The sequence below is a fragment of the Neofelis nebulosa genome, chromosome 3, assembly GCF_028018385.1.
Source record: "Neofelis nebulosa isolate mNeoNeb1 chromosome 3, mNeoNeb1.pri, whole genome shotgun sequence".
NCBI lineage: Eukaryota > Metazoa > Chordata > Mammalia > Carnivora > Felidae > Neofelis > Neofelis nebulosa.
This window is the reverse complement of record NC_080784.1, coordinates 7,456,439-7,484,305: the sequence shown is the minus strand read 5'-3', so window position 1 is coordinate 7,484,305 and position 27,867 is coordinate 7,456,439. Positions and strand designations below refer to the sequence as shown.

At 48.9% G+C, this 27,867-nt stretch overlaps 1 protein-coding gene across 13 annotated transcripts in view; it reads right to left on the bottom strand.

The window, feature by feature from the left end:
* Positions 1-27,867, bottom strand: part of LOC131506338 (uncharacterized) — an 83,624-nt gene that overhangs the window by 34,124 nt on the left and 21,633 nt on the right. For 7 of the 13 annotated variants that reach the window (XM_058719865.1, XM_058719874.1, XM_058719866.1 and 4 more), the window contains one exon: positions 12,162-12,333. The exons of 3 other annotated variants lie outside the window; for them this stretch is intronic. In XM_058719865.1, the coding sequence (XP_058575848.1) occupies positions 12,162-12,333 (172 nt within the window). Of the gene's footprint in view, positions 1-12,161; positions 12,334-12,974; positions 14,326-14,589; positions 14,707-23,571; positions 24,015-27,867 lie in introns of those variants that run through there. 3 more of the 13 variants (XR_009258877.1, XR_009258878.1, XR_009258880.1) reach the window with 3 other exon arrangements.

The following is a 27,867-nucleotide window of genomic DNA, read 5'->3' as shown; positions in this document are numbered from 1 at the left end:
AAGGAAAACTTCCAAACTCTTTCTATGAAGCCAGCATGATCTTGATTCCAAAGCCAGACAGGAGACCCCACTAAAAAAGAGAACTATAGACCAATTTCCCTGATGAACATGGATGCAAAACTCCTCAACAAGATATTAGCCAACTGGATCCAACAATACATTAAAAAATTATTCACCACGACCAAATGGGATTTATACATGGCACACAGGACTGATTCAATATCAGGAAAACAATCATGTGATACATCATATCAATAAAAGAAAGGACAAGAAGCACATGACCCTCTGAATAGATGCAGAGAAAGCATTTGACAAAATACAGCATCCTTTCCTGATAAAAACCCTCAAGAAAGTAGGGATAGAAGGAGCATACCTCGACATCATAAAAGCCATATATGAACGACCCAACACTATTATCCTCCTCAATGGGGAAAAACTGACAGCTTTCCCCGTAAGGTCAGGAACAAGACAGGGATGTCCACTCTCACCCCTGTTATTCAACAAAGTATTGGAAGGCTTAGCCTCTGCAATCAGACAAAACAAAGAAATAAAAGGCATCCAAATCAGCCAGGAGGAGGTCAAACTTTCACTCTTCGCAGATGACATGACACTCTATATGGAAAACCCAAAAGATTCCACCAAAAAACTGCTAGAACTGATTCATAAATTCAGCGAAGTTTCAGGATATAAAATCAATGCACAGAAATAGGTTGCATTCCTATACACCAACAGCGAAGCGACAGAAAGAGAAATCAAGGAACTGATCCCATTTACAGTTGCACCAAAACCCATAAAATACCTAGGAATAAATCTAACCAAAGAGGTGAAAAATCTGTACACTGAAAAGTGTAGAAAGCTTATGAAAGAAATTGAAGAAGACACAAAAAAAAATGGAAAAAGATTCCATGTTCCAGATAGGAAGAACAAATATTGTTAAAACGTTGATACTACCCAAAGCAATCTACATATTCAATGCAATCCCTATCAAAGTAACACCAGCATTCTTCACAGAGCTAGAACAAATAATCCTAAAATTGGTATGGAACCAGAAAAGACCCTGAATAGCCAAAGCAATCTTGAAAAAGAAAACCAAAGCAGGAGGCATCACAATCCCAGACTTCAAGCTATACTACAAAGCTGTAATCATCCAGACAGTATGGTCCTGACACAAGAACAGACACTCAGGTCAATAGAACAGAATAGAGTACCCAGAAATGGACCCACAAGTATATGGCCAACTAATCTTTGACAAAGCAGGAAAGAATATCCAATGGAATAAAGACAGTCTGTTCAGGAAGTGGTGCTGGGAAAATTGGATAGCGACATGCAAAAGAATGAACCTGGACCACTTTCTGACACCATACACAAAAATAAACTCAAAATGGATGAAAGATGTCAATGTAAGACAGGAAGCCATCAAAATCCTCAAGGGGAAAGCAGGCAAAAACCTCTTTGATCTTGCCCACAGCAACTTCTTACTCAACACGTCTCTGGAGGCAAGGGAAACAAAAGCAAAAATGAACTACTGGGACCTCATCAAAATAAAAACTCCTGCGCAGGAAGGAAACAATCAGCAAAACTAACAGGCAACCGACAGAATGGGAGAAGATATTTGCAAATGACATATCAGATAAAGGGTTAGTATCCAAAATCTATAAAGAACTTATCAAACTCAACACCCAAAAAAGAAATAATCCAGTGAAGAAATGGGTGAAAGACATGAATAGACACTTCTCCAAGGAAGACATCCAGATGGCCAACTGACACATGAAAAAATGCTCAACATCACTCATCATCAGGGAAATACAAATCAAAACCACAATGAGATTCCACCTGACACCTGTCAGAATGGCTAACATCAACAACTCAGGCAACAACACATGTTGGCGAGGATGCAGAGAAAGAGGATCTCTTTTGCATTGTTGGTGGCAATGCAAGCTCGTGTGGCCACTCTGGAAAACAGTATGGAGGTTCCTCAAAAAACTAAAACTAGAACTACCCTACGACCCAGCAATTGCACTACTAGGCATTTACCCACGAGATACAGGTGTTTCAAGGGATACATGCACCCCCAATTTTATAGCAGCACTATTGACAATAGCCAAAGTATGGAAAGAGCCCAAATGTCCACTGATGGATGAATGGATAAAGAAAATGTGGTACATATATATACAACGGAGTGTTATTCGGCAATCAAAAAGAATGAAATCTTGCCATTTGCAACTACGTGGATGGAACTGGAGGGTATTATGCTAAGTGAAATTAGAGAAAGACAAAAGTCATATGACTTCACTCATATGAGGACTTTAAGAGACAAAACAGATGAACATAAGGAAAGGGAAACAAAAATAATATAAAAACAGGGAGGGGGACAAAACAGAAGAGACTCATAAATATGGAGAACAAACTGAGGGTTGCTGGAGGGGTTGTGGGAGGGGGATGGGCTAAATGGGTAAGGGGGATTAAAGAATCTACTTCTGAAATCATTGTTTCACTATATGCTAACTAATTTGGATGTAAATTTAAAAAAATAAAATTTAAAAATAAATTTAAAAAAACGGGCAGAACACATGAACAGACATTTCTCCAAAGAAGACATCCAGATGGCCAACAGACATGTGAAAAGATGCTCAACATCACTCATCATCAGGGAAATACAAATCAAAACCACAACGAGGTATCACTCAGAGGTGATACCTCTGCTGGTGGGAATGCAAACTGGTGCAGCCACTCTGGAAAACAGTATGGAGACTCCTCAAAAAGTTAAAAAGAGAACTACCCTATCCATAATCTAGTAATCACACTACTGGGTATTTATCCCAAAACTACAAAACACTAATTCAAAGGGATACGTGCACCTGTATGCTTATAGCAGCGCTATTTACAATAGCCAAGATACGGAAGCAGCCCAAGTATCCACTGGTAGATGAATGGATTAAGAAGATGGTATAGAATGAAATCATGCCATTTCCAACAACATGGACCAAACTAGAGAGTAGAATACTGAGTGAAATAAGTCAGTCAGAGATCACAAATATCGTATGATCTAACTCATATGTGGAATTTAAGAAACAAAACAAAGGAAAAACAGAGAGAGAGGGAGAGAGAGAGGGACAAACCAAGAAACAGACTGGTCACCAGAGGGGAGGTGGCAGGGGGTTGGGGGTAATAGGTGATGGGGATTCAGGAGTGCACTTGCTGTGATGAGCACCAGGTGATGTATGGAAGTGTGAATCACTATATCGTACATTTGAAACTAATATTATGTTGTATGTTAACTATACTGGATTTAAAAAAAAAACACTGTAGGGGCGCCTGGGTGGCTTGGTCGGTTAAGCGTCCGACTTCGGCTCAGGTCATGATCTCACGGTCCGTGAGTTCGAGCCCCGCGTCGGGCTCTGTGCTGACAGCTCAGAGCCTGGAGCCTGTTTCAGATTCTGTGTCTCCCTCTCTCTCTGCCCCTCCCCTGTTCATGCTCTGTCTCTCTCTGTCTCAAAAATAAATAAACGTTAAAAAAAATTAAAAAAAAAAACACTGCATATATCAAGCAAATAAGGAACTCTGACTGATCAACTGGCAGTATGAAAATAATATGACTTGGGTGCTTGGCTAGCTCAGTCGGTTAAGCCTTTTACTTCGACTCAGGTTATGATATCACAGCTTGTGAGTTCAAGCCCTGCGTCGGGCTCTGTGCTGACAACTCGGAGCCTGGAGCCTGCTTCGGATTCTGTGTCTCCCTGTCTCTCTGCCCCTCCCCCCTCCCCCCCCCACCCCGGCCCGTACTCTGTCTCTCTCTCTCTCTCTCTAAAATGAATAAATATCAAAAAAAAAAAACAACTTAAAAAAATAATGTGACTACATTTATTTTGTCACCTACGGAAAATTTAAGTGTTCCATTGGTTCAATGTTTTTGGCAGAACTTTTCCTCTTGAAAGCTGTAATTTCCACACAGTTGTTGATAATCATCTTTTAGATTCTCAAAACCTAAACTTCTTGGCTGCCTGGTCCCTGGCAGGCACTGATTTAGAGCACAGGGAATACTTGATAAAGAGACGATTGGGTCTGTGGACTCTGGATGGGTTGGTTTGTACAGGACCCATATACTTGGGGGACTCATTTGTTCACTCTAGGAATCAGGTAGCCCTGGGATTCTCTCCAGGATCAGGGTCTTGAATGCCAAAGCATCAAGAAGACAAGAAGTAAGAAAATGTAGTCACTAGAGTCTGAGTAAACATGGCCTCAGCTCAAACACTTACAGTGGGGGCCACTGTATTACCTTTCCATCCTGTGTCCTTCTGTTTGTTTGGGGCTTCATTGACAGAGTCACTTGTCTTCTTCCGCATTCCGTAGGTGTTTGCTGAGCCCCTGTGATGGGCAAGGTCAATCGGGGCTCCTGAGGGCGGGGGGGGGGGGGCCAATACCTGCCTCCTGAGAGCTTTTGCAGGTGGCCACAGGAGTGTGAGCGGTTCCAGAACGGCCTGGTGCGTGCTTAAAGGGCGTATGGGCAAGTTTCTAGGAGCGGCCCCCTAGAAGTGACAGCAGGCTGAATTCTGAAGGATATGGAGTTGAGTTGGGGGTGTGCCTTATACACACAAACAGGGGCTGCAGGCCAGTTTGGAAGGCCCGACAGGCGGGGTGTGTGAGATCAGCTGAAGTTTTTCCCGAAGTCCGAGATCCCCTCACTGCCCAGATGGAGTAAACAGGGATGTTCTCCGTCAAGGACTGGGGTGCTGAGTTGAAACCCTTACTTCCCTATTTTCTCCACTGCAGTAAAAAACCGTCTTTTTGATTAAAAAAAGGAAATGTATCAGGATCTATCCTGTACCAGGGACTGCCTGAGCCACTGATGATACCCCGATGGGCAAGAAAGTCAAGCTCCCTGCCCTCTGGGAGCTTACGCTTTTGACAGGAAGGGGAAGCCACCAATAGAACAAGAAGCCTCTGCCCTGTGGGACGCACACTCAGGTGGAGAGATGAGCAGTTAAGCAGTTAAACATGGAAAGGTCTAAAATAAGCAAACATAAAATGGAGATGTAGGTACAGACACAAACTGCCAAAAAAACCAAAGCAGGTCAAGGGAACAGAAAGTGGTGAGGATGAGTCATCCCTGAGGTTTCTGATGTGACGCATGGGGACAGGCAGGGTTGCAGGGCCATGGGGCGCTTCATCAATTCCGGGGGGGGTCAGGACAGGCGCGCCCGGGTCCGAGTGAGGAGGGGCTGGTGCGCAGAGAGGTGCAGGCAGACCAGCACCATGGAGGTTAAGGCGCGTGGTGTGGCTCACGGGCTTGGCACACCCACGTGAGAGAGGGAAGGGTAGGCGACGGGATCCAACACCAAGGGCCGGGCCTGAGCATGTACCGTCTTGACAGCCATAAGCTGTTTTTCTAGGCATCATGAAAAGTCCTTGGTGAGTCATAAACAGGGAAATGGCATGCTCTGATGGACACCCCAGAAAAATCACTTTGATTGCTGGTTGAAGAGGGGGTTGAAGAGAGAAAGGAGGGAAGCAGGTGACCAGATAGGAGGCTGTGCAGCCGACCAACAGGAAGATGACACTTGTACCCAGATCCTTCCCCAGAGACAGGAAGACATGTTTGCCGAGCAGGGGAATCACAGCCATGATACCACACATCATCGAGCAGCAGGGCCCAGGTCAGAGATCTTATTCTAGAATGTTCCCTTTACACCATCCCTTCCAAAGCTTCCTCTTTCTGGCCTTTACCTCAAGATGAGTAGGTGAAAGTCAGCGGTCCACACTTGGTGGCCCATGTTCAGTGGCCTATGTTAGGTGGCCCGTGTTTGCGGCCCATGTGTGATGGTCCACAGTCAGTGTCTCATGTTCATGGGCTCACGTTTGGTGGTCTGTGTTTAGCAGTCCATGTTTGGTGGTCCACATTCAGTGGCCCGTGTTCACTGGTCTGCTTCAGTGGTCCGTGTTCAGTGGCTCATGTGTCACCCTTAGAAGTGAGCTGAGGGGCACCTGGGTGGCTCAGTCGGTTAAGCATCTGACTCTCGGTTTCAGCTCAGGTCATGATTTCATGGTTTGTGGGTTTGAACCTACCACAGAGCCTGCTTGGGATTTTCTCTCTCTCTCTCTCTCTCTCTCTGCCCCTCCCTAACTCGTGCACACAATTTTACTTTGCCTTTCTCTCTCTCTAAAAATAAGTATATAAACTTAAAAAAAAAGAAAAGAAGTGAACTGAGAATCAGAGACATCACCGAAATGTACTCTCATAGAAATATACAAACAATGGTAGATTTGGAGAGGGCTGACTAGAGTTTGTGTTCTTAAAAATTTTCAAGTCCTATTCCCAAGTCAGAATTTATAGAATTTTGGTCAGGCGGTGTGATTTGCAGTAACAAAACAACAAGTTCACGGATTCTGTTTCTAGTTCATTTGTTCTGTGAAGGGGGTTGGTTAAGAAAGCAATTTTTAAAACTATGTTCCCAGAAGTCTTTGTGGTGAAGAGAGATAAAGTTGAAGTTTTTAACACAGATTATTAGACTCAAACATAGGTTTCTACACTACTCTTTCACTATTTTTAAAAAGTTAACCCATGGTTCGAAATTAACAGTAAAATGTGCACATATTACAGTATTGCAATACGACTGATACATTATGAGCATCATAGCAATATCTTTCTCTCTACTCATCTTGATCTAAACATTCTTCCAGAGGCAGAAGCAGGAACCTAACAGGGCAGCTTATCTTACCATTAGCTGCACGTATGTCCATCCCCCTGATGATTTTACTGATTTATGAATTCGCACAGTGCCTAACAGACGACGCAGTACCTAGGAGTTTCTAGTAAACATTCATGAATCCATCGATTTGACCAAAAAGATAGCTTGAGTTTACAGCAGAATTCGAGCCAAGACTGAAGACTCAACAGCTTCACACCTTGTGACCTCGACGTAGCCTTTCAAGCATTGAGCCAGTCCCAATTCTGCTGGCAAGGCCTTTGCGGGCTGTTTTTGAAACTATGTTCCTATTCCCTGGATCACTGGTAATCCGCAAATAACTCTCAGGTATGCCAGAGGGATTTAGAAAACATTATTTCAAGTTCTACCAGAACTATTGAAATGATAGCAGTCTTGGCAATTTTATTTCTACCTTTCATGAAATGATATGGTTATTATTATTATTTTTTTTTTTTGAGAGAGAGAGAGACAGAGAGAGAGAGAGAGAGAGAACAGGGGAAGTTCAGAGAAGAGAGCGAGAGAAAGAATCCCAAGCAGGCTCCACACTGTCCACACAGAGCCCAGTGCGGGGCTCTCACTCATGAACCTGGAGATCATGACCTGAGTCAAAGCCAAGAGCCAGATACTCAACCGACTGAGCCGCCCACGTGCCCCGAAACTATATGGTTTCAACTGGTTTTTACTCAGTGCTGTTTGGATTATGTGTTCTGAAATCAAATGAAAAAAGATATTCAAAGCACCCAGGGCACAAATGACCCCGGACACCCCTCTCCTCTTCCCCGTGGCCTCCCCCCTTTGCAGTAACTTCTCTTGGTGGCTTCACCCTCTCTACCACTCCCTCAGGAGCATGTGTCATAGAGCCCAGTACCCTGGGGATTTGGCCATTTGCAAATTCTGGAAAGATCCGCAGGGTGTGTGATGGTGTGGGTAACGGAGGTCTGAGTAGAAGGGGGTGTTTGGAGGCCACTGTGCCCACAGGAGGGGGGACAACTGGGAGGAGCAAGGACCATGGAATGAGTGGGGTCCAGCTGTGCAGATGTCTCAGTCCAGCTGTGGATCAGGAACTACTTTAGTTTGACAGCTAAGCTGTATCTCACCCTCAGCCATGCACATTCAGTGTTTTACTGAGCACCTAGCATATAAAAAACACCCAACAGGTACAAACTCTCACGGGGTGAATAAGTTCTGAGATCTAATGCAGACATGGTGACTGCAGTTACGAATACCGTACTGCAGAGCTGAAATGTGCTAAGAGGATGGGTCTTAAATGTTCTCCCCTCACTCACGAAAGGTAGCTATGTGAGGTGATGGAGATGTGTTCATGGATCGTGGTGATCACAGTGTATACGTGCATTAAATCAGCATCGTGCCCCTTAAAGAAAAGAAAGGAGGGGCGCCTGGGTGGCTCAGTCGGTTAAGCGGCCGACTTCGGCTCAGGTCATGATCTCGTGGTCTATGAGTTCGAGCCCCGCGTCGGGCTCTGTGCTGACAGCTCAGAGCCTAGAGCTCGTTTCAGATTCTGTGTCTCCCTCTCTCTGACCCTCTCCCATTCATGCTCTGTCTCTCTCTGTCTCAAAAATAAATAAACGTTAAAAAAAAATTTTTTTTTTAAAAAGAAAAGAAAGGAAATAGGGTGTGGTCCTTGCCTTCCAGGAGCTCCCACACGTATCCCCCAGCCTCTGTCTGGAAAGCTTTCTCTTAAGACGGGAGTCTCGCCTGCTGTCTCCACCAGGAGAGAGGCTTCCCGGCTGAGTTCACGCTTCCTGCAAGAGGGAGATGTGAAAGGCACTCACCCCATTACGGCTGCCCTGGGTGCAGGCCGTGGAGCGGATCGCCCACAATTTGCATTGAGTAAAACATTTACCCTTATCGTCTGCCACGTGCCCTTGGGCAGAACAGGCACTGTTTTACGGTAAAGGGAAATAAGAGTGGGGCACGTAAGTCATAGGCTCCAGGTCACACATCTAGTAATTAGTAATCTACTAATCTAGTAATTAGTGACTCAGGGTCTGGCTCTCATTTTCCCGAACACCAAAGCCCAGGGTTCTTGCCATGTGGCACCTCAAGCCTGGCCAAGTGGACAGCGATGCCCAGATGCCACAACCAGCAGCCTGCCAGGCCATCTTCCCTCAGTCGCACAGGCCAGGGAGGATGTGCGCCCAGATGCGCCTGCTCCCCCACGCCCTCCACACACCCCCAAGAGCTCTACCCTCCTGACAACATTGGAAACACCCACCAACGGACGTCAGATTCCTTCTGTTCCATTTCTGGGAATTTTGACCGGGGCCGAGCAGAAGCCAGGAAGGCTCGGCACGCCTGCAGCAGGAGTTAGCCCTGCTTACACCCACAGCTGCATCTCGGACACTCAACTCACAGGGTCCTTGAGGGCGGATGCCCACTGGGGGTGGCAGGGGATGAAGGAAGGGGTATCCTGGGCCCGAAAAACGTGGGGCTCCATCCAATCATCCTTCCTCTCCCCCAGGCCCTCCGCGTCTGCTATGTACCTGCCCAAGCCCGAGTCTCGTCTCCGGAGGTATCCTCTCAGCCAGCCATAGCATCTGCCCCAGGCTCCGTCCCGTCCTGCCTTGTAGCTCAGAGGCCACGCTTTGCACAAGGCACCGCAGGGATGCAGGACCGGGGGACTGTGGACACGGTGAAGCAGACGGCGTGGCAAAGCTGGGGAAAGAGGGAATGACCGGCGTGCACGTGTGCATGCGTGTGTACGTGTGCTCACCTATGTGCACGTGGGTGCTCATGTGTATGCCTGTGTGCACGTGAGTGCGTGTGCGTGCATGTGTATGACATTGCTAACCAGTAATCGAGCGACCCCTTCCCCCAAGCCCTCACAGAGCTCTCTCATCCTGTTCAGGTTTCGGCCGAAATGCTGCCTCCTCAGAGACACCTTCCCTGGCCAGTCCGCTGAACTAACTCCTCCACATTCTGATGCTGCTTAATTTCTTTCACACACCGATCCTTACCTGCACATCTCTCACACACACACACATGCACACACACGCGTGCATACGCACATACACACACACACGTGTGTGTGCAGTTTGTGTTTGCTGTCCGCAGTTGATCTCATCCACTGAAGTAAAGGACAAGGGACCCTGGTTGTCCTTGAATCTGAATTGAATCAGAAGACAGCGGGGGGGAATGTTTATAGCAGCACTATCAACAACAGCCAAAGTATGGAAAGAGCCCAAATGTCCATCGCTGGATGAATGGATAAAGAAGATGTGATTTATATACACAACGGAGTGTTACTCGGCAATCAAAAAGAATGAAATCTTGCCATTTGCAACCACGTGGATGGAACTAGAGGGTATTGTGCTAAGTGAAATGAGTCAGAGAAAGACAAATATCGTAAGACTTCACTCTTATGAGGACATTAAGACACAGAACCGATGAACATAAGGGAAGAGAAGCAAAAATAATATAAAAACAGGGAGAGGGACAAAACATAAGAGACTCTTACATATGGAGAACAAACAGAGGGTTCCTGGAGGGGGTGTGGGGGGGATGGGCTCAATGGGGGAGGGGCACTAAGGAATCTGCTCCTGAAATCATTGTTGCACCATATGCTAAGTAACTTGGATGGAAATTTAAAAAAATAAAATTAAAAAAAAAGAAAGAAAGACAGCGGTGTGGGGTGCCTGGTGGCTCAGTTGGTTGAGCATCCAACTTCAGCTCAGGTCATGATCTCACGGTTTGTGAGTTTGAGCCCCACGTCAGGTTCTATGCTGACGGCTCGGAGCCCGGAGCCCGCTTCGGATTCTGTGTCTCCCTCTCTCTCTGCCCCTCCCCCACTTGCACTCTGTCTCTCTCTGTCTCTCAAAAAGAAACAAACATTAAAGAAAAAAATTAAAAATAAATAAATAAATAAATAAATAAATAAATGAATAAGTAGATAAATAACTAAAGAGAAGACAGCAGGGACTCTGCTTGTACAAACGGGGAGGAGCTGGCACAGTGTCCCCACAAGGCCACAGCCACCATCACAGAAACTTCTGTCACTGCTGCAGCCCAAGCCATGGGGCTGGAGAGGACACGCTCACACTCACGGGGAGCCTGAGAAACCTCCAGTCTCCCTCTGTGTCACTCTCACCCCTCAAAGCCCGCAGGCAATCCCCACAGTGAAAAACCCAGACCTAGGCCACCCACGAAGGAGCCACAGATAGCCCGCCCCGCCAGCTCACCGCTGATGCCCTGGCCAAAGAGGGTCTCAGACACAATGAGGGTGATCCATCAACGTCTTTGAATGAACGGACCAACTAATAAGGAACCAGTGACACTCAGATTGATTAAAAGGCACTTGGGGGCGCCTGGCTAGCTCAGTGGGTTCAGCATCTGACTCTCGGTTTCGGCTCAGATCATGATGTCATGGTTCATGGGTTCGAGCCCTGCATCAGGTTCTGCACTGCCAGCGTGGAGCCTGCTTGGGATTCGCTCGCTCTCGCTCTCTCTCTCTCTCTCCTTCTCTCTCTGCCCCTCTCCCACTTATGCTCTCTATCTCTCAAAATAAATAAATAAACTTTAAAAAGGCAGTCTGCTTGGGATTCTGTCTCTCCCCCTCCTCCTCTCATGCTCTCTATCTCTTAAAGTAAATAAACTTTTAAAAAAGGCACTGGGAAATTGGAAGAATATGATTTGCAACAACCAAAAATTGTGTTTGGCTATTTAAGAGCAACGCACGGCATACCCGTGTAAGCGGGAAAGCTCATTGTTAACGCGGTGTGCACCATTTCCGAGCAGCGGAGAGCATCACAATGCAGGTAACCACGTTTATCTGTGGAGGCTGGTTGTTGCTCATGACTTGGGAACTGGAGCAGGACCGTCTTGCATCCACTTCCCGCAGCCCTTACCTCACCGTGTTGTGGGCAGACCTTGTTTACGGTCTCGGCCACCTGCAGGGGCCGCTGCCCCGGGCGGGGCCTGCAGGGCGAGTCTAAGAATGCAGATGCTGCCAGCACAGAGCGGGGGCCCCGCAAGGGCTGAGTGAGTAAAAAGGAAGAAATCTGTGCGTGGTCTGCTCCATTATAATCAGCCTTGATGAGGTCGAGCCCACGACACCCCCACTGATTGGCACAATGATTGGTACTGATTGGTACCCACTGATGGTACAATGAATACACCGGGCCACGCCGGGGGCTGACAGCAGGTGACATGCTCGTAGCCCAGCGCTGAACCAGAATGATACTTTTACTCCTTAGAGCAGAGGTTCTCAGCCGGCTGTCGTCTGCCCCCTGAAAGGCAGTGGACAATCCTGGGGACATTTTTGACTGTCCTGAGGGTGCCGCTGGCATCTAGCGAGGGATCCTGCTCAATGTCCCACAATGCACAGGACAGCCCCCCACGACAGAGGACTGTCCAGTCTGAGATGCCCACTATGCCGAGGGTGTGAGATGCTGCCTTAAAGCAAAGGGTTCAAGCCCAAGACCTCAGACCAAGACCCACCTTTGGACAGCTTCCTCTCTGTGGGTCCCCTCAACTGGTGGCCCAGTGCAGGTGTGGTCTGGCCAGAGATCATGGGCCTGGCCCTGTTGGGGTTGAGGAGGTCAGGGGTAGGAGGACGGTGCAGGAAGCGGGGTTCAGCCAGTCTGGCCAGCTTTTTCTGGGACCACAAGCCCTGAGGACGAAAAGAAAACTTGAGTGCTGACTGGAGGAAAGTCCCGGCCGACTCTGCCCGCCTTCATCTGGAAGAAAAAAGCCTCCACTTCTCCCAGAGACAGGCCAAAACACAGCTCCTCCAGCACGAGGCAGTCGCTCCAGCCCCTTCTTCCACCCCGTTTCCTCACTCGGAAAGTGGAGGGGCACCCGGGCGGCTCAGTCGGTTAAGACTCTTGGTTTCGGCTCAGGTCGTGATCTCGCGGTTCATGAGTTCGAGCCCCACATCAGGGCAGATAGCACAGAACCTGCTTGGGATTCTCGATTCCCCTTCTCTCTCTGCCCCCTCCCCTGCTCATGCTATCTGTCAAAAATAAATAAACATTAAGGGGGCGCCTGGGGGGCTCAGTCGGTTAAGTGTCCGACTTCAACTCAGGTCATGATCTCACGATCCGTAAGTTCAAGCTCCACGTCAGGCTCTGTGCTGACAGCTCAGAGCCTGGAGCCTGCTTCAGCTTCTGTGTCTCCCTCTCTCTCTGCCCCTCCCCCACTCATGCTGTCCTTCTCTCTCTCTCTCTCTCTCTCTCTCTCTCTCTCTCTCTCTCTCTCTCTCAAATAAATAAACGTTAAAAAAAATAAGAAAATGGAAATTTAACAGTATGTCTGTGCAGCATGGGAACGAAAACAGATTTGAAAGCCCTTTGAACGTTGCAGTGGGTTACACAAGGCAAGTCGACCCACCCAGCTTTCTAGTTGCTTGAAAACCCTCCCAGACCCAGCCCCCTCCAGGAGACATGGGCCCTTCCTGTGCCCACCATGGCTTGTTGCAGCGGTGGAGGCTGTGGAAGGTACTGGAAGGGCTCACAAGGCTCCTTCCTCAGGAGTCAGAGGGGAGGCTTGCAGGGTCACGGGAAAGGCTGTGCAAATGTATAGGTAAATCGTAAAGTGAGGACAGCCATGGAAACCCTCCATAATCATGTCAAGTAACAAAAGCAATTCACTGAATAAGGTGTAGCATGATCACACTGGTGTGAGGAAAAGAACAAAAAGGAAATCTGCGTGTGTGTGCACACATAAGTCAGTGTAGAGAAAAAAGCCAAGAGCCTAAAAAAGAAAATTACCGAATGTTCTTTATCTCTGGGAAAGGGAAGGAAGCTTGGAAGGGCAGGTAATGAATAAATCTTGCCATTATGTATTCTGTACACTTTTATTGTTTGCTTATTTTATAAGCACAGCAGCATGGATTATTATAAAATTTTTAATGTTTAAAAAAAAACAAAAACCTTTTATGGGCTGGGTTCAGCTATGTTTAACCACGTATTAACATTAGCAAATCCTACGATCACACACAAACGAAAACAATGTAGACGTGGTATTTGCATTTGATATATCAGCACATTTGTTGTGCACTGAGGATAGATAACAACTACCCAAAGCCAAGAATGAGGGCAGACGGCTTCCTGAAAGTCACTCCAGTTCCAGTGCCCTGGCCTTCTGAGCCCAGTGCTTGGAACCCCAAAATGGGGGCTCTCGATGGCCTGAGATACAATGAATCCAACCAACCTCAACTCGAGAGAGCCCGGTGGGGGCCACCCCCTGGGCAGATAATAGAAATCCAAACTCCATTCAGGTTAAGTCTCCACCTTCAAGGAAGGTGAGGGGGCAAGATACCTACACAAAGAATAGAAGCAGTAAGACCCACTGGCCCGGAGTGCCGGGCACTGTTCTAATTCTGTAAGATCATGTATTTCTTACCACAATCTGAGGCAGTAGGTGTTGTTATTGGCACCAGTTTACAAATGGGGAAACTGAGGCATAGAAGGTAAGTTGCCCGAAGGCCCCCCCCCTGCCAGTTCCTTTGGGAGGGCCGTAGGAGTTTGGACTCCTGAGTCTATGGGCGCACTATGCCGTGCTGTACTGGTGGGTCCAGGATGGAGGCAGGAGGCATGACTAGACCATGAGTGTGATTCACAGACTCTCCGGAAGAAGGTGACCCATTCCGGATTACAGACTCCTAGCAGAGCAGAGGTAAAGGACTTTAGAAATCAAATGACCCAAACTCACCTTTGTTAAAGAACTTTTTATAGTACTTATTTCTAAGAGACGGGGGCGGCGGGGGACAGGGAGGGGGAGACACAGAATCTGAAGCAGGCTCCAATGCTCCGAGCTGTCAGCACAGAGCCGGATGTGGGGCTCGAACTCACCAACCGCGAGATTGTGACCTGAGCTGAAGTTGGACGCCCAACCGACTGAGTCACCGAGGCGCCCCCAAACTCACCTCTTAATAAGCAGGACACCAAGGCCCAGGAAGGGACTCAGTGTGATCCTGGTTGGGCTCTGGCTGGGGAACCCAGCTTGGTTTTCTGGAAAGCAGTAAGGGCCCAGCAGCACCCGCCTGTGGAGACAACAGAGTTTGCCATGACTGGATGGCCTGGCTTGGAGCCGGGGGTCAATGCTGTACTGAGGCACAGGGACCCACATCCCACATTCAGCACCGAGCCTGGCCTTTTGCAGCCTACTGAACTGGGAAGCAGCTTTGTGTGGGGGCAGGCTGGGGTACTGGGGGGGTAGTGCACCCCCAATTCGTCCTGCTAAGACAACTGCTCTGTCACCACTCTGAAACACTGCACTCTCGACACTGTTAGAACGTAAAACCTGCTTTGGTTCTGAACACTTAGCAAGGAAGGTGGATCGTGAAGTCCACAGATGCAGGTGGAACAGATGTGCAGAGACACAGTGCAAGGACACCTGCCTCCTGTGGGTGCTGATGCCCAGCTCAGAGGGGCTCGCCCTGACGCCAGCCTGGGCGGCGTGAGGTCCGTGAGCAGAGGCCACACTCTGCCTCCACGTCGCCAACCTGGCGGGGACCCCAGGAGCCACGTATCCTGCACAAAGACCACTCCTTCTCATCCTCGGATTCTTTCTTCTTGCCCCACTGTTCCTGGGCACCTCTTCCCCACTTGCCATGTCCTGATCTGCGTAGACCTAGGTCAATGCCGTCTCTCCCTATCCTTGGGAATTATTGGACCAGAAGACTCAGCAGCCATTCGACCCACGAACTGTGACGTCCCAGGGAAGTCAGCTTAACGTGGTTGAACCTGTTTGCTCATCTAGAAAATGGGGACTTGGGTATAATGGACCTACTGTACTCATTTCACGGGGCTGACGTGATCATCACACAAGTGTGGGGTCGGTCGAGCATTACAAGCTTTACACACTGTGCGAACGTACCGGGCCAGGATGACCGATGGCGGGTAGGAGGCATCCAGAACAAACAAGTGGTTACCTAATGGGATATTTTTCCCAAGCTAGAGTCGGTGGAACACCTCATTCACTGTGGTAACACTCCACCCCGCATGAGGTCTCACGCGAGGCCCTAACGATCAGTTGCCAGGTGGATGCGTGCAAGAGCAAACCCGGAACCAGTTAAGGATGGATGCATTTCCAACCGCCAAGTGGCCACTGAGCTTTTATTATGTGCCAACTGTTGTCACGGGCTTAGTTTCTGTGAAACTCATAGGCTAACTGTTCTAATACGAAGGGGATAAACAACTTTAATTCAAGGCAGAGAAAGAACAGTACTGTGGGGGAGGCCCCACGTGCAAAAAACAGCTTCAAAAGGAGGAAGGTGTTACAGCTATTGGGAGGTCGAGAAAGGTTCACAAGCCTCGAAGGATGCACAGAATTTTAGCCCATGTCATTAGGAAGGGTCTCCCAGGCCCAAGGGAAGCAGGGTGGGGAGGGGAGCAGTGACACGACAGCGTAGACACGGATGGGAGTGCAGGGGAGAAATGAAAGATACTCCAGGGAAGCCTGCTTCAATCCAAAGAATGGATGTCTCCAAATATCTGCTAAGGATTGTAGACTTTCTCTTAGGACAGGAAAAAGGATATGAGGTTCTTCCAGGCATTGACCTGCTCAACTGGCTCCTTTTGCAGGAGGAGCAGTTAATTATGGCTTAAATTCACGATTCCTTGGGGCCCCTGGGTGGCTCAGTTGGTTAAGTGTCCAACTCTTTGTTTCGGCTCAGGTCACGTTCTCACAGTTCATGGGTTCGAGTCCCATACTGGGCTCTGTGCTGACAGTGCAGAGCCTGGTTGGGATTCTCTCTCTCCCTTTCTCTCAGCCCCTCCCATGCTCATCTTCTCTCTCTCTTCCTCTCTCTCTCAAAATAAATAAACTTAAAATAAATTCATGATTCCTTGCCCAAACCTAACTTACTGCTGCCTGTTATAGATGCTCTGTCTTCCACTCAAACAGGTCATTGGCCTCTGAAACCTATGCATCAGCATCTATTTGACGGGATTAACCAGGACCGTACATATGTTTTGGGAATTAACAGTGACAATAGCTATGTGAGTCCTTGGCTTGGAGACGCATCTTTTTTGTCCAAGGGATCACAGCAACCTTCCTTCTCTGGTAGGGACTTCTTTGCAATACAAACACACCTGCAGTGAGGAAATGCATTCCAGAATTATCTAACTGGAGAAGATGCCATCTGACAGACCAGGAACTCCAGAGGTGGGAAGCAGTGGCTTGCCAAGCCACACAGCCTGTCTCCCACAGACCCGAGACCAGAGTCAGGGTCTCCTCCCTCCTGCCACTGGCTCCCAAAAACTGAACACCAGACGGGGACTAAAAGTACTTGAGGTATTTGTCTGCAGCAGAAGAGGCTGGCCCCCCATGTTAATCCTCAGTCTCCCATCCCCTAAAAGTCCAGAGCACAAGTGTTGAGGATATTGGCCAACTCCTCAAGATTCCTGTTGTTCCTGTTGTTGGCTTGCAGGGAGAGCAGGGAGTCAGGCACAAGGTCAAGGAACTTACCTTGTGCCAACAGGACTTTGCCTCAACTCTGTTGACAGCTATATCCCTTCAACCTACCACACCTGAATGCACAGCCGGGGTGAGTTGTCGCATGGCTTTTGAGCATTGTGCAGATTTGGAAATAAAGACTCAGAGAACTCGAACAATTAGACCAAGGACACGTAGCCGGTAACCGCCCCTTAGCTCAGTTTCCTGCTTCTCCATCAGCCCTTGCCTGACGTATGTACCACGCTCCTTGTACATTGTCTTTACCAGTGTTAACTAGTTACTCCTGGGTTGCTGGAATCAACGGACACTCTTTCAGTCTTACCAAACACCTTCTTCCTGAAGGCGCTTCTTCCCTTGGCTTTCATGATACCACACTCTGGTTTTGTCCTCTCTGAATGTTCTCTTTCATTGTTTTTGGCTGGCTGATCCAACTCTACTAGACCATAAACATGGAAGTCTCTCGCGGATTTTTTTTTTTTTTGACCCCTCTGCTTTCTCTCTGCACCCTTGCTCTGGGGAATTATGTGCACACCTTGGACCTCAATTATCAGTTCAGGGCTGATGACTTCTCCATCTGAGTGGCCAGCTTATACCTGAACTCTGGACTTAGAAATCCCTGCTTGGATGGCACCCATGCCTCTCAAACTCCACTTATTCAGAGCTTAAGTCTTCATCTGCATTTCATCCTTGCACATGGCAGCCCCATCCACCTGGGATAATATCTGCCCGACTCTCTCTCTCCCTTGGGCCCCACACCCAAACAAACTTTTTGATTCCTCCTCTTAAGAAGCTCTTAAGCCTTCTGTTTCTTACCATCCTCACCACCACCTAATCCTCTTATGCTGGATTCATACAACCAGTATGAGTAGGAGACCTCAGACCCAGCCTGGAGCCTCTCCTAGGGAAGATGCTTATTGTTAATATTGGTTAAATATGTAAATCAAATAATCTGTCTAGTCTACTCAAGCCCGCTTTTTCTATGAAAAGGGAACTGTTCATCCCCTCAAGGTCTACTTCGTAAGGTTCCCATAAAAATGGAAATGAGATTAGGTGTTCCTCAACTTAAAAAATGCCACTAAATGTAAGATTCACATTTCTTTACCTACTTTTCAGTGGAAGGAGGGAGAGCACATTCATTGTTATCATTATTATTTAGTACCCTTTACTATTCCATAGAAATTTTATATCAACATAATTATTATTAACTCAAATGACTATATTAACTATAACTTCAAGATGCTAAAATGAAAAGGTGTACATCGACAAATCTGAGAAATCCATTAAGATGTGTGACAACACAGAGCAAATAGCATTGCATGATTGGTGGTTATTGGGGGGAGCAGATTAAAAAGACAGATTCTAGACTTACTGTTGGCAATTCTAATTCAGGGGCTGTTTTGTAAATAAAGATGCTCCAGTTATTCAGAAGGGGTGTCCAGTTTGGAACTGGTCACTAAAAAAACCCATAAAATCCACCCTGTTCTTTTACTAGAGAGGAAACTAAGGATTGTAGATAGCCTATAATTTGTCCCAGGTCACACACGGTCGGTCGGTCGTACCTAAGCTCTGACTCAGGATTGGCCTCCTACCTCTTTATCCCCCGGGGCTTCCTACCAGACCATACTGCCTCCTTCTGGCTCCAGCTCAGGCTTTCCCAGATCCTGGTGACTCTGACAGTTCCAGACTCCTGCATCATTATCTGTTCTCAAGAAGGAAAGTCTGTGCACAAATCACCCATGGGAAGAGCTGGCTACAGCCGGAGATGGTCTAGGGGATTTCTGTTGGGGACTGACAGTTGCACACACAAAACTGGTCTTACTTCCTTTAGGGTCTAGTAACTCTTTTGCTTCACATACCAAAATAAACTCCCCTTGAGTTTCCGGTATGCCTCCAATTGCCTCCATTTTCAAACAAGGCTAACGCTAAAAATCAGCCCGGCAGGCATTCAGCGACAGGTGGGTGTGGTTGGCTTTACTGTGAAACAGAGGCAAGTCCCCATAAACCGAGGATCTCTCCGTGTGCTCAGATTCAGAGATTCCGGAAACAAAGACCACCTGCAAAGGCGAACGGAGACTAGCTGGACCCTCTGGGCAGCACCAGCCACCCTAACCAGGCCAGAGGGGCCAGATCCCAGTGTCCAGACATAGACATACGAGCGAAACCACCAACGGTCCCCATTTCACCAAAGTCTTAGGGTTCTGAACACACGCCTCCACTCGGCACTTAGTTTCTGCATGTGTGAAACATCGGATTGTGTTGAGCTGGATTCATTCGGTCCCTCCTTTCCTCATTCCCCAAAACCCTGTTTCACACAGCAGCTCATTCCCCAGGCCTGACACAGAGAGTGGATATATCTGGGTTGTTCTGGCTGAAGTGGTCACAAGGTCCAGAGTGCAGGTCTTGGTTTCCGGGAGAGCCCTGAAGTCTCCAAGGAACACGTGAACTCTGCGGAGGCGATGCTCTCATTCCTTCCCCCTCAGCTGTCATGGGGCTACGATTCTCGCTGGCAGTACATGGCGGTTCTGAGCATAACTGTGAAAAGCTGGCATCCACGCAGGGCTCTGCCTTCAGTCCCATGCCCGAGCACAGGCTTACAGCAGCCTGAGGGGAAGCAATTGGCTGTGACCATAAATGTTACCTTCATGAAGTGTGTTTACATTCTAGTGAGGGGCACTGCCCAACCTTCAGTTCTGACAGACAAGGTAACCCGTTCGGGGAGGGTTACTGGCAGCTGGGGGGCAGGTCAAGGACATTCCTTCGGAGGCTTTCCCTACTAAGTATGGGAAGAGAGAGTGTGAGTGGAGAGAAGAGAGGAAGGTCCTTAGTTAGAGATTTTCCTAGACTGTACCACTAGTATTGATTTTATTTCTTCAGAGCGCACTGAAACTTCACTCAGCCTTACAAAGGAGACTCTGACAGCCGCCACGGCAGGGGTGAACCTTGAGGAGTTATAAACACCGTGTGATTGCCCTCACATGTAGTACAGAGTGGTCTGACTCACAGAGACAGAACGTGGAATGGAGGTTTCCGGAGGCTGGGGTGGGGAGAAGGGGAAGTGAGTGTTTAACGGGCACAGAGTTCCACTTTGGAAAGATGGATAGTTCTGGGTACGGATGGTGGTGGTGGTTGCACAACAGTGCGAATACACTTAATGTGCTGTGCATTCAAAAATGGTTAATTATTTGTACCTTACCACAACTTTCAGAAGTAAGTATTTTTTCAAAAGTATTCCACTGTAGGGGTGCCTGGCGGGGCGGGGGGGGCTCACTTGGTTGGGCATCCGACTCTTGATCTCAGCGTAGGTCATGATCTCACGGTTGCTGGGTTTGAGCACTGCATCAGGCTCTGTGCTGACAGTGTGGAGCCTGCTTGGGATTCTCTCCCTCCCTCTTTCCCTGTCCTCCCCCTGCTCATGTTCTCTCTCTTTCTCTCAAAAATAAATTTTTTTAAAAAAAGTATTCCACTATCGATGGAACACAGATATATTATAAATGCATTATAAAAATGAAGTTGATCCAATGATATTGAAAAACGTCCCAGTGAAAATTGGAAATAAAGCAAGCCGCAAAGCAGTATCACAGCATGGGGCCTTTAAAAATACACGTGCGTCTGACGACGTGCGTGAATAGATGGCTGTACAGGTGCAGAGGAAAATGTCACAGACTGAGAGAAACCACACTGATGGCGAGCCATTCCAACATCTGTGGGAAGTAGAATTCAAGGTGACTTTCATTTTCTGCTGATATGCATCAGTATTGTTTTAGCTTTTCACAGCACGCATATTGTTTGTGGAAAGGAAGCCAACAGCAGGGAAGACGGCTGTGCAAGCACCCCCCACGCGGTCCACTCCGCCTGGGTTCAATCCTGGGCCCATCCCTCATGAACTGTCGATTATTCTGTGCCAGTCTGGGTGTCTCATCCAGGGAAATGGGGACAGCCATGTGCTCGTAACACAAAGCAGAAGCCAGAGCTGTGCTTAGGGTACTGCAGAATCGGACATCCGGCCAGATTTCCCTCGAAATGCCATTCTGAATTCTAGAGCATCTATCAATGCTCCCCTTCAAATGAGAGAGTGGCTGCTTAAATTGCACGTATTTTAAATAAGATTCTTCATAACAAATTTCAGTTAGTACCATAGGTAGTATATTTATTCTAAAGAACTTAAGGAAAACTGCTAAATGGAAAAAAAAAAAAAAAGAAAGAAAAAGCAAGAGCTGTCTGAAATATCACTTACCGAACATCGTCAGTTACTGAACACCCCCTCCCCCGCCCTAATCTGTCCATTACTTTCTCACCTTGACTGTAGGAAAGGCACAGGAGCCTCTGGTGTTTTGACTGCTTGTTCTTCCTACCTAACAGAGGGGCAGCTAAATGCCACATCCACATCCACCTAGAGGCTCAGAATTGACATCTGGTCTAACTCGGGGGCTGATTCAACTCCCTTCGTGGCCTCTCGTGGCTCTGCAGACTAGACACTTGCTCGGGTGTGAAAGACCCCACCTGTACATGGCCTGGGGGGGTTGCTCAGTCAGGCTCTCTCCTTCTTCTTCCCCCACCCCGTACTCAGGAGCAGTCCCCACATACTCAGCCGAGACCCGACCTCGGAGGAGCGCTGAGCTGGGCCTGAATCAGTTCAACCCCACGATGAAAGGCCAAGTCTCATCTGATCTTGGCAGGTGAGCCCCAAGGCAGGTGCTACCCAGCACCGCCCCTCCCCACCTGCCTCCCTCACCTCTGCACCCCGGTCTCAGGCCCCCAAGGTGTGACCAGCACCTGACACAAAGAGTCCTGCCTCTGGACAGCGGCCAGCAAGGCGGCCTAGGAGACGTGTCCTAGAGATCAGCGGCCAAGGACACGACCTCGGCAGACCACGGTCAAGGTCTGGTCCATGTGAGAGGGCCAGGGAAAGGGCTAGAAAGTGTGCCCGCTGCTTCTGGGACGCACACAGCCACAAAGCAGGATGTAGCATACATTATCCGAATAATCACAGAGAATAAATATGCACAGAATGAATACAGGCAGGGTTGGCTCACGGCCTGGCCCTTCAAGCCTCCTTCCCCTCCCCACAGGTAAATACCATTAACACTGGAGCTTTTTCTTTTTTTTTAGGTCCTGGGCTTTTTGCTTTGCATTTACATATGTGAGTGTGTGTGTGCACGCATGCACGTACACACACACGCACACACACAGATTTTTCTTTCTTCCCCACACAAAGGTCCTTAAATCTGAGGCTCCTCCTTGAAAATAACCTGACTCATGCTTCTCTGTCCTAAAATGTGTTACGATTACCATTCTCTAGAAAGCAAGAGCAATGGAGAGGGTGCCCTCCAGAAGAGGCCTGAGGCTGTCAACCTGAGGCCTTGAGTTTGTTTTGGGGACAGAGTAGAATGGAAAGGGACTGCCATTAGGATGCAGAGAGGGAACCTGATACAGGTGCCAGGAGGGAGCAAGCTGGGGGTGGGGACGGAAGGAATGGGCCCTGGAGGAAATGAAGGTTAACCAAACAGCCAAGGCTGGACGCTTAAAACAGCAAACATTCACCTGTCCTAGTTCTGGAGGCAGGACGTCCGAGATCAAGGTGCAGGCAGGTTTGGATGATGCCTTTCTTCTCTGTGCTCACCTGGCGCTGAGAGAAGAGAGAGGTCTCCCTCTTCCCCTTCTCATAAGACCACCGGTCCCAGGGGATCAGGCCCCACCCTCATGACTTTATTAACCCTCATCACCTCCTTAAAGGCCCCTCTCCAAATAAAGCCACATTGGAGTTAGGGCCTCGGCATAGGAATTTGGCAAGGACACAATTCAGTCCTTAGCAACACTACTATGTTCATTCATTTCTTCCAAACAGTGACTGGGTATCTATGGCAGATAGCGGAGCCCCCCGGGAGGAGAGGTAATGGGGTTTCCACTCAGTCCCTCCCCCAGGTTTCACTAAGTTGGGTGGGGGTAGTGACAAGTCTGTAAAGTACATCATGGGGAAGAAGGTGTGAGGGAGCAGCTCAGAGGCCCCCAGCCATGTTTAGAGCCAAGAGCAGAAGTCAGGGAGGGCTTCTCGGAGGAGGTGACGGGGAACATGAACACAGCTCACTGACGGGAGCCCCCAGAGAGCTGGGCACGATCTTCGCCCCTCCAGTGCTCAGCGCATAGTTATGTAATAAATACTGTTGAAATGCAACCAAGTGTATCTTTGATGAGGAATGATCCAGACATCCACATAAAGTGTGTGGATCAGCCCGGTGCCTGTGAGCTGTCAGTAAATGTAGCTGTTCTTACACTCCTTGCACCCTGTATGCGGCAATGTGAGTTCACCACCATCCCTCTGCCAGTGGAAACACCACAAACACCAGTGCACCTGACCGCTAGGAGCCCTGTTCCAATCTCTCTAGCTCATGACTGGGGAAATGCAAGTCAAGACAGAGTGTCCCGGCTGGCAGGTGGGGCCTGCCAGGAAGGGCCGGACCTCACCAGGAAAGGTGGCCTTGCCCCCGGCCTGGAGCTTCCTGACGGCCACGGGAAAAGGGAAACAGGAAGGCAGAGACTCACTGCAAACACAGACACCTGCATCTCACCTGCACACACTCCGACCTACCCCCAGCCAAACAGAGCCAGGGAGCCAGGTTCTCTCCCCATTTTGTCCTCTGGGACCCCTCATCCTTTCAAATAGATAGACCGCTCCAATTTCCTGCCTCTTCTTTCTTCTTCTTCCTCTTTTTCTCCTTCTTCTTCTTCTTCTTCTTCTTCTTCTTCTTCTTCTTCTGCTGCTGCTGCATCTTTTTAGCACGGGCCAGGGGCTGTGCGGCTGCTCTCCCATTTCCAACGCCCTCTCCCCTGACCTGAGGCTCTCTGGTGGTGGTGTCTTCTCATCGTGGCTACTTGGGACCCTGCTGCTGGGGGCTTCCCGCCGAACGGCAAACACCGTAAACACAAAAAAGGACCGAAAACATTGAAAGCCAGTGTTGACACAGGGCCAAGGGTAAAAGAACAGAGCTCCAACCCTCAGGTGCCAGAAATAAAGTAGAAACTGAGCCAGGGGTGAAGGAAAATTGCTTCCGTGGGAAGCAGACAGATAACGGACGCAGATTGGACCCCGGGGGCTGGAGGAATGTCAGTGCCCACATCAGGCAGGACGGACGTCGTAGATACCTACCTGGCTGCAGCCCCCTAGAACAAGTCTGGGGCTTGCTCTCATAGCCTCGCCAGATGGCAAACCCAGTGGATGCCCTGTGATGCTTTTTTCTCCTACGAAGTTTGCTGCATTAGGCGGCCCCCTCCCTCCTCTGAAAAGGATCCCTCCCCTGACCTCCACCCCCTCTCTCATGGTTTTCTTTCACACTCCCTTAAATGTCAGTCTTCTCCGGGATTTGCTAAAAGCCTTCTTTCCCTACAGGTTTCACTCACTACCACGGCCACCTTTACATTTCCATGCAAATCACCTGCCTTCCAAAACCCCATACCCGCCTCTTTGTCACAAGGCACCACAGCCTAGTCACCCCCGTGAATGCCTGGGAAATTGCTCCCTTGAACCCCTGGGTGAGGGAGCCGGGGTATGAACACCCCGGCTCCCACATCCCCTAGCCTGGGAACCCCGGGCCTTGTCCTCCCGAGACCGCCTACACAATCCAGCTCCGAGCATCCCCTGTGGCCTCAATATCACACATTTTAGAGGCTGTCCTGCCTCCTCCACATCATTTCTCCCCCACCTTACTAATATTCTTGACATTTCCCGGTCACTACGTTTGCTCATGCCTCCTGGAAAACCTCACACTCCAACATTTATTCAACCACCCTTTCCCCGAAGCAGCTGCACCTCCTGCACCTCCTGCTTACTCCATCTCGGGATATGACGTCACCTGTTATCTAAGTTTCTGTCCGTTCCTCTTCACGACCTCAGCGAAGACCTCAATTCCGCCACCAGCCTCTCGTCTTCCCAAGTCTAGTCCTGCCCTCCTCCACCCATCTCCCACACTTCCCTCAGGCTGTTTCTAGAATGCCAGCTCCTCCACTCATTTCCAGAGATTCAAATCTTCCAAAGCCTCCCTCTCGCTAAGGAGAAACCCCAAACTGTTCAGTGTTACATTTAAAAACCGAAATATGCGTCCGCACACCTCGAGCGCTGTCCTCGCCCATCCCACGCCTGAAACGCATCCCCAGCGGAGTACCTCTCCGGGGTTGTCACACCATCTGTCTACTCCCGGGCCTTCCCAGCTGGGCTTATGCAGCAAGCCTCCACAAAACCTGTTCCTCCCTGTGCCCCAACCCCCTGGACATCGCCTGGTGCATCATGGGAACTGGATTCATGCACCTGACTCAGCCAATGAAAGAATCAATAAACTTGAGTGTAACGAACACTTACGTATGTTTTTATTCACCCAACACCTTGGCCCGTCTGAGTGTTTAGGGAGCTCTAACTTCAGAGCTTAATAGGAGGCAAAAACGCCCCTCGGCAGGTGCTGAGTGTGTGACGATCTTGCTTTCCCAGACTCCCTTGCGGCTGGCCCTGTGAGCGAGGCTCTCCCACCCGGACCCCGGGCAGCTGGGACACTGGGACCAAGGGTGGGGCTCAGGATGAGAAGGGCAGGGAAGGGGGCTCCTGCTGCCAAACCCTCATCTGCCTGTCCTTCCATTTCTGTGTGCCTCTTTGTTTCTCTCTTCTCTTTTTGTCTGTCTCTTTCTTACCTTTGTATTTACCTCTTTATGTTAACTCTCTGTCATGGTTTCTCCCTTCCTTTTCTCTCTCTTAATTTCTCTGTCTCCCTCAGTCTCTGTCTCTGACAGTCGGTGCAAGCATGTATCTCTCTGTCCTTCTCTCTGGCAGGGCTGCCGTGGAAGTATCTGGAAGGTGGTGCTTAGGTACAGACTGTGCTCTGCGGTGGCAGCCACAGTGAAGGCCAGTTCCTGGTGTCTCATGCACAGCGGCCACAGCACAGGGCCCTCATTGACCGGTTGTGCAGCACAGTCTGGACAGTGTTCTGGAAGCTGAGCTGTAGGCTCGTTCTCCAGGACCCCCCATCGACGATCCTGTGACATACCCAATATCCTCTTAAGAAACTCCTCTCTTATTTAGGGGTGCCTGGGTGGCTCAGTCGGTTGAGCATCTGACTTCGGCTCAGGTCATGATCTCACAGTTTGTGACTTCGAGCCCCGCTTTGGGTTCTGTGCTGACAGCTCAGAGCCTGGAGCCTGCTTGGGATTCTGTCTCCCTCTCTCTCTCTCTGCCCTTCCCCTCTCCCTCAAAAATAAACAAACATTAAAAAAAGAAGAAACTCGTCTCTTGCTTAAACAGCCACAGCTGATTATGTTGCCCAGATAAGAACATTGACCAAGAGGAAAAGCTTTGACCATTAGGAAAGCTGCTTATAGAATTATGAAAACTCCTAATAAATAAAACATGTAAAAAAATCTTTACAATTGATGAGAACTCGAGAGAGCCTTCGATATTTGCTGACACAACACCCCCAGTGTGACAGCTGAAAGACTGGGTTTCCAATCCTTGCAGCTCAGGAAGACTCGGCCCAGTCTGGAAACCAGGCCTTCTGACCCCAAGCTGCCACACCACTTCCTCGGAAGCCGTGGGCGAGCACTTCTGGGCAACATATGTCCAGTTGGAAAAAGGAAAGGCTGGATTTGATAAGACGCTCCACATCGTCTGTCATCAGGGAAATGCCAATCAAAACAAGGACACCCCACTGCACACCTGTGAGAACGGCCAGAATCTGGAAGCACTGAGAACACCAAATGCTGGGGGCGACGTGGAGAAACACGAACTCTCGCTCACTGCCGGTGGGGATGCAAACTGTGCAGCCCCTTTGGAAGACAGTTTGGCAGTTTCTCACACATTAAACATGCTCTTACCATGTGACCCGGCAACTGCACTCCTTGATATGCGCACAAAGGATTTGAGGACTTATCCCCACACGAAAACCTGACCCAGATGTTTACAGCAGTTTTGTGCCTAACTGCCAAAGCTTGGAAGCCATCAAGGTGTCCTCCAGTAAGTGAACGGATAAGGAAACCGTGGTTCATCCAGACAATGGGATATTATTCAGCGCCGAAAAGACATGCTCTATGAAGCCATGAGAAGACACGGAGGAACCTTAAATGCCTATCACAAGTGAAAGAGGCCAATCGGAAAAGACTACAGACTGTTTCCACCTCTGTGACATTCTGGAAAAGGCAAAACTATGGAGACAGTAAAGAGATCAGTGGTTGCCAGAGGGGAGAGGGGGGAGGGAGGGATGAATAGATGGGGCACAGAGGACATTTAGGGCAGAGAGATTGCTCTGCATGACACTGTAGTGGTGAATACATGTGTCCAAGCCCACAGAATGTATGACACCCACAGTGAACGTTAATGCTATGGACCTGAGGCGATAATGATTTGTAGATTTAAGCTCATCAATTGTAACGTATGTTCCCTCTGGTGGAGGATGCTGATGGGGGGAGGTTGTGGGGAGTGGTTAGAGGGTATACGGGAAATCTCTGTGCCTTCTCCTAAATTTGGCTGTATACCTACATCTGCTCTAAAAAAAAAAGTCTTGATAAAAATATACTGTTTCAGTGATAGAAGAGGCCCATAGATTACAAAAGATTTGAGAGACACAAGGGGAGGGGAGGGGAGGGGAGGGGAGGGGAGGGGAGGGGAGGGGAGGGGAGGGGAGGGGAGGGGAGGGGAGGGGAGGGAAGGGAGAAGGAAGGGAGACTGACATTGGTTACTTAAGGAGAACGCTCACAGCAGAAGCAGAGAATG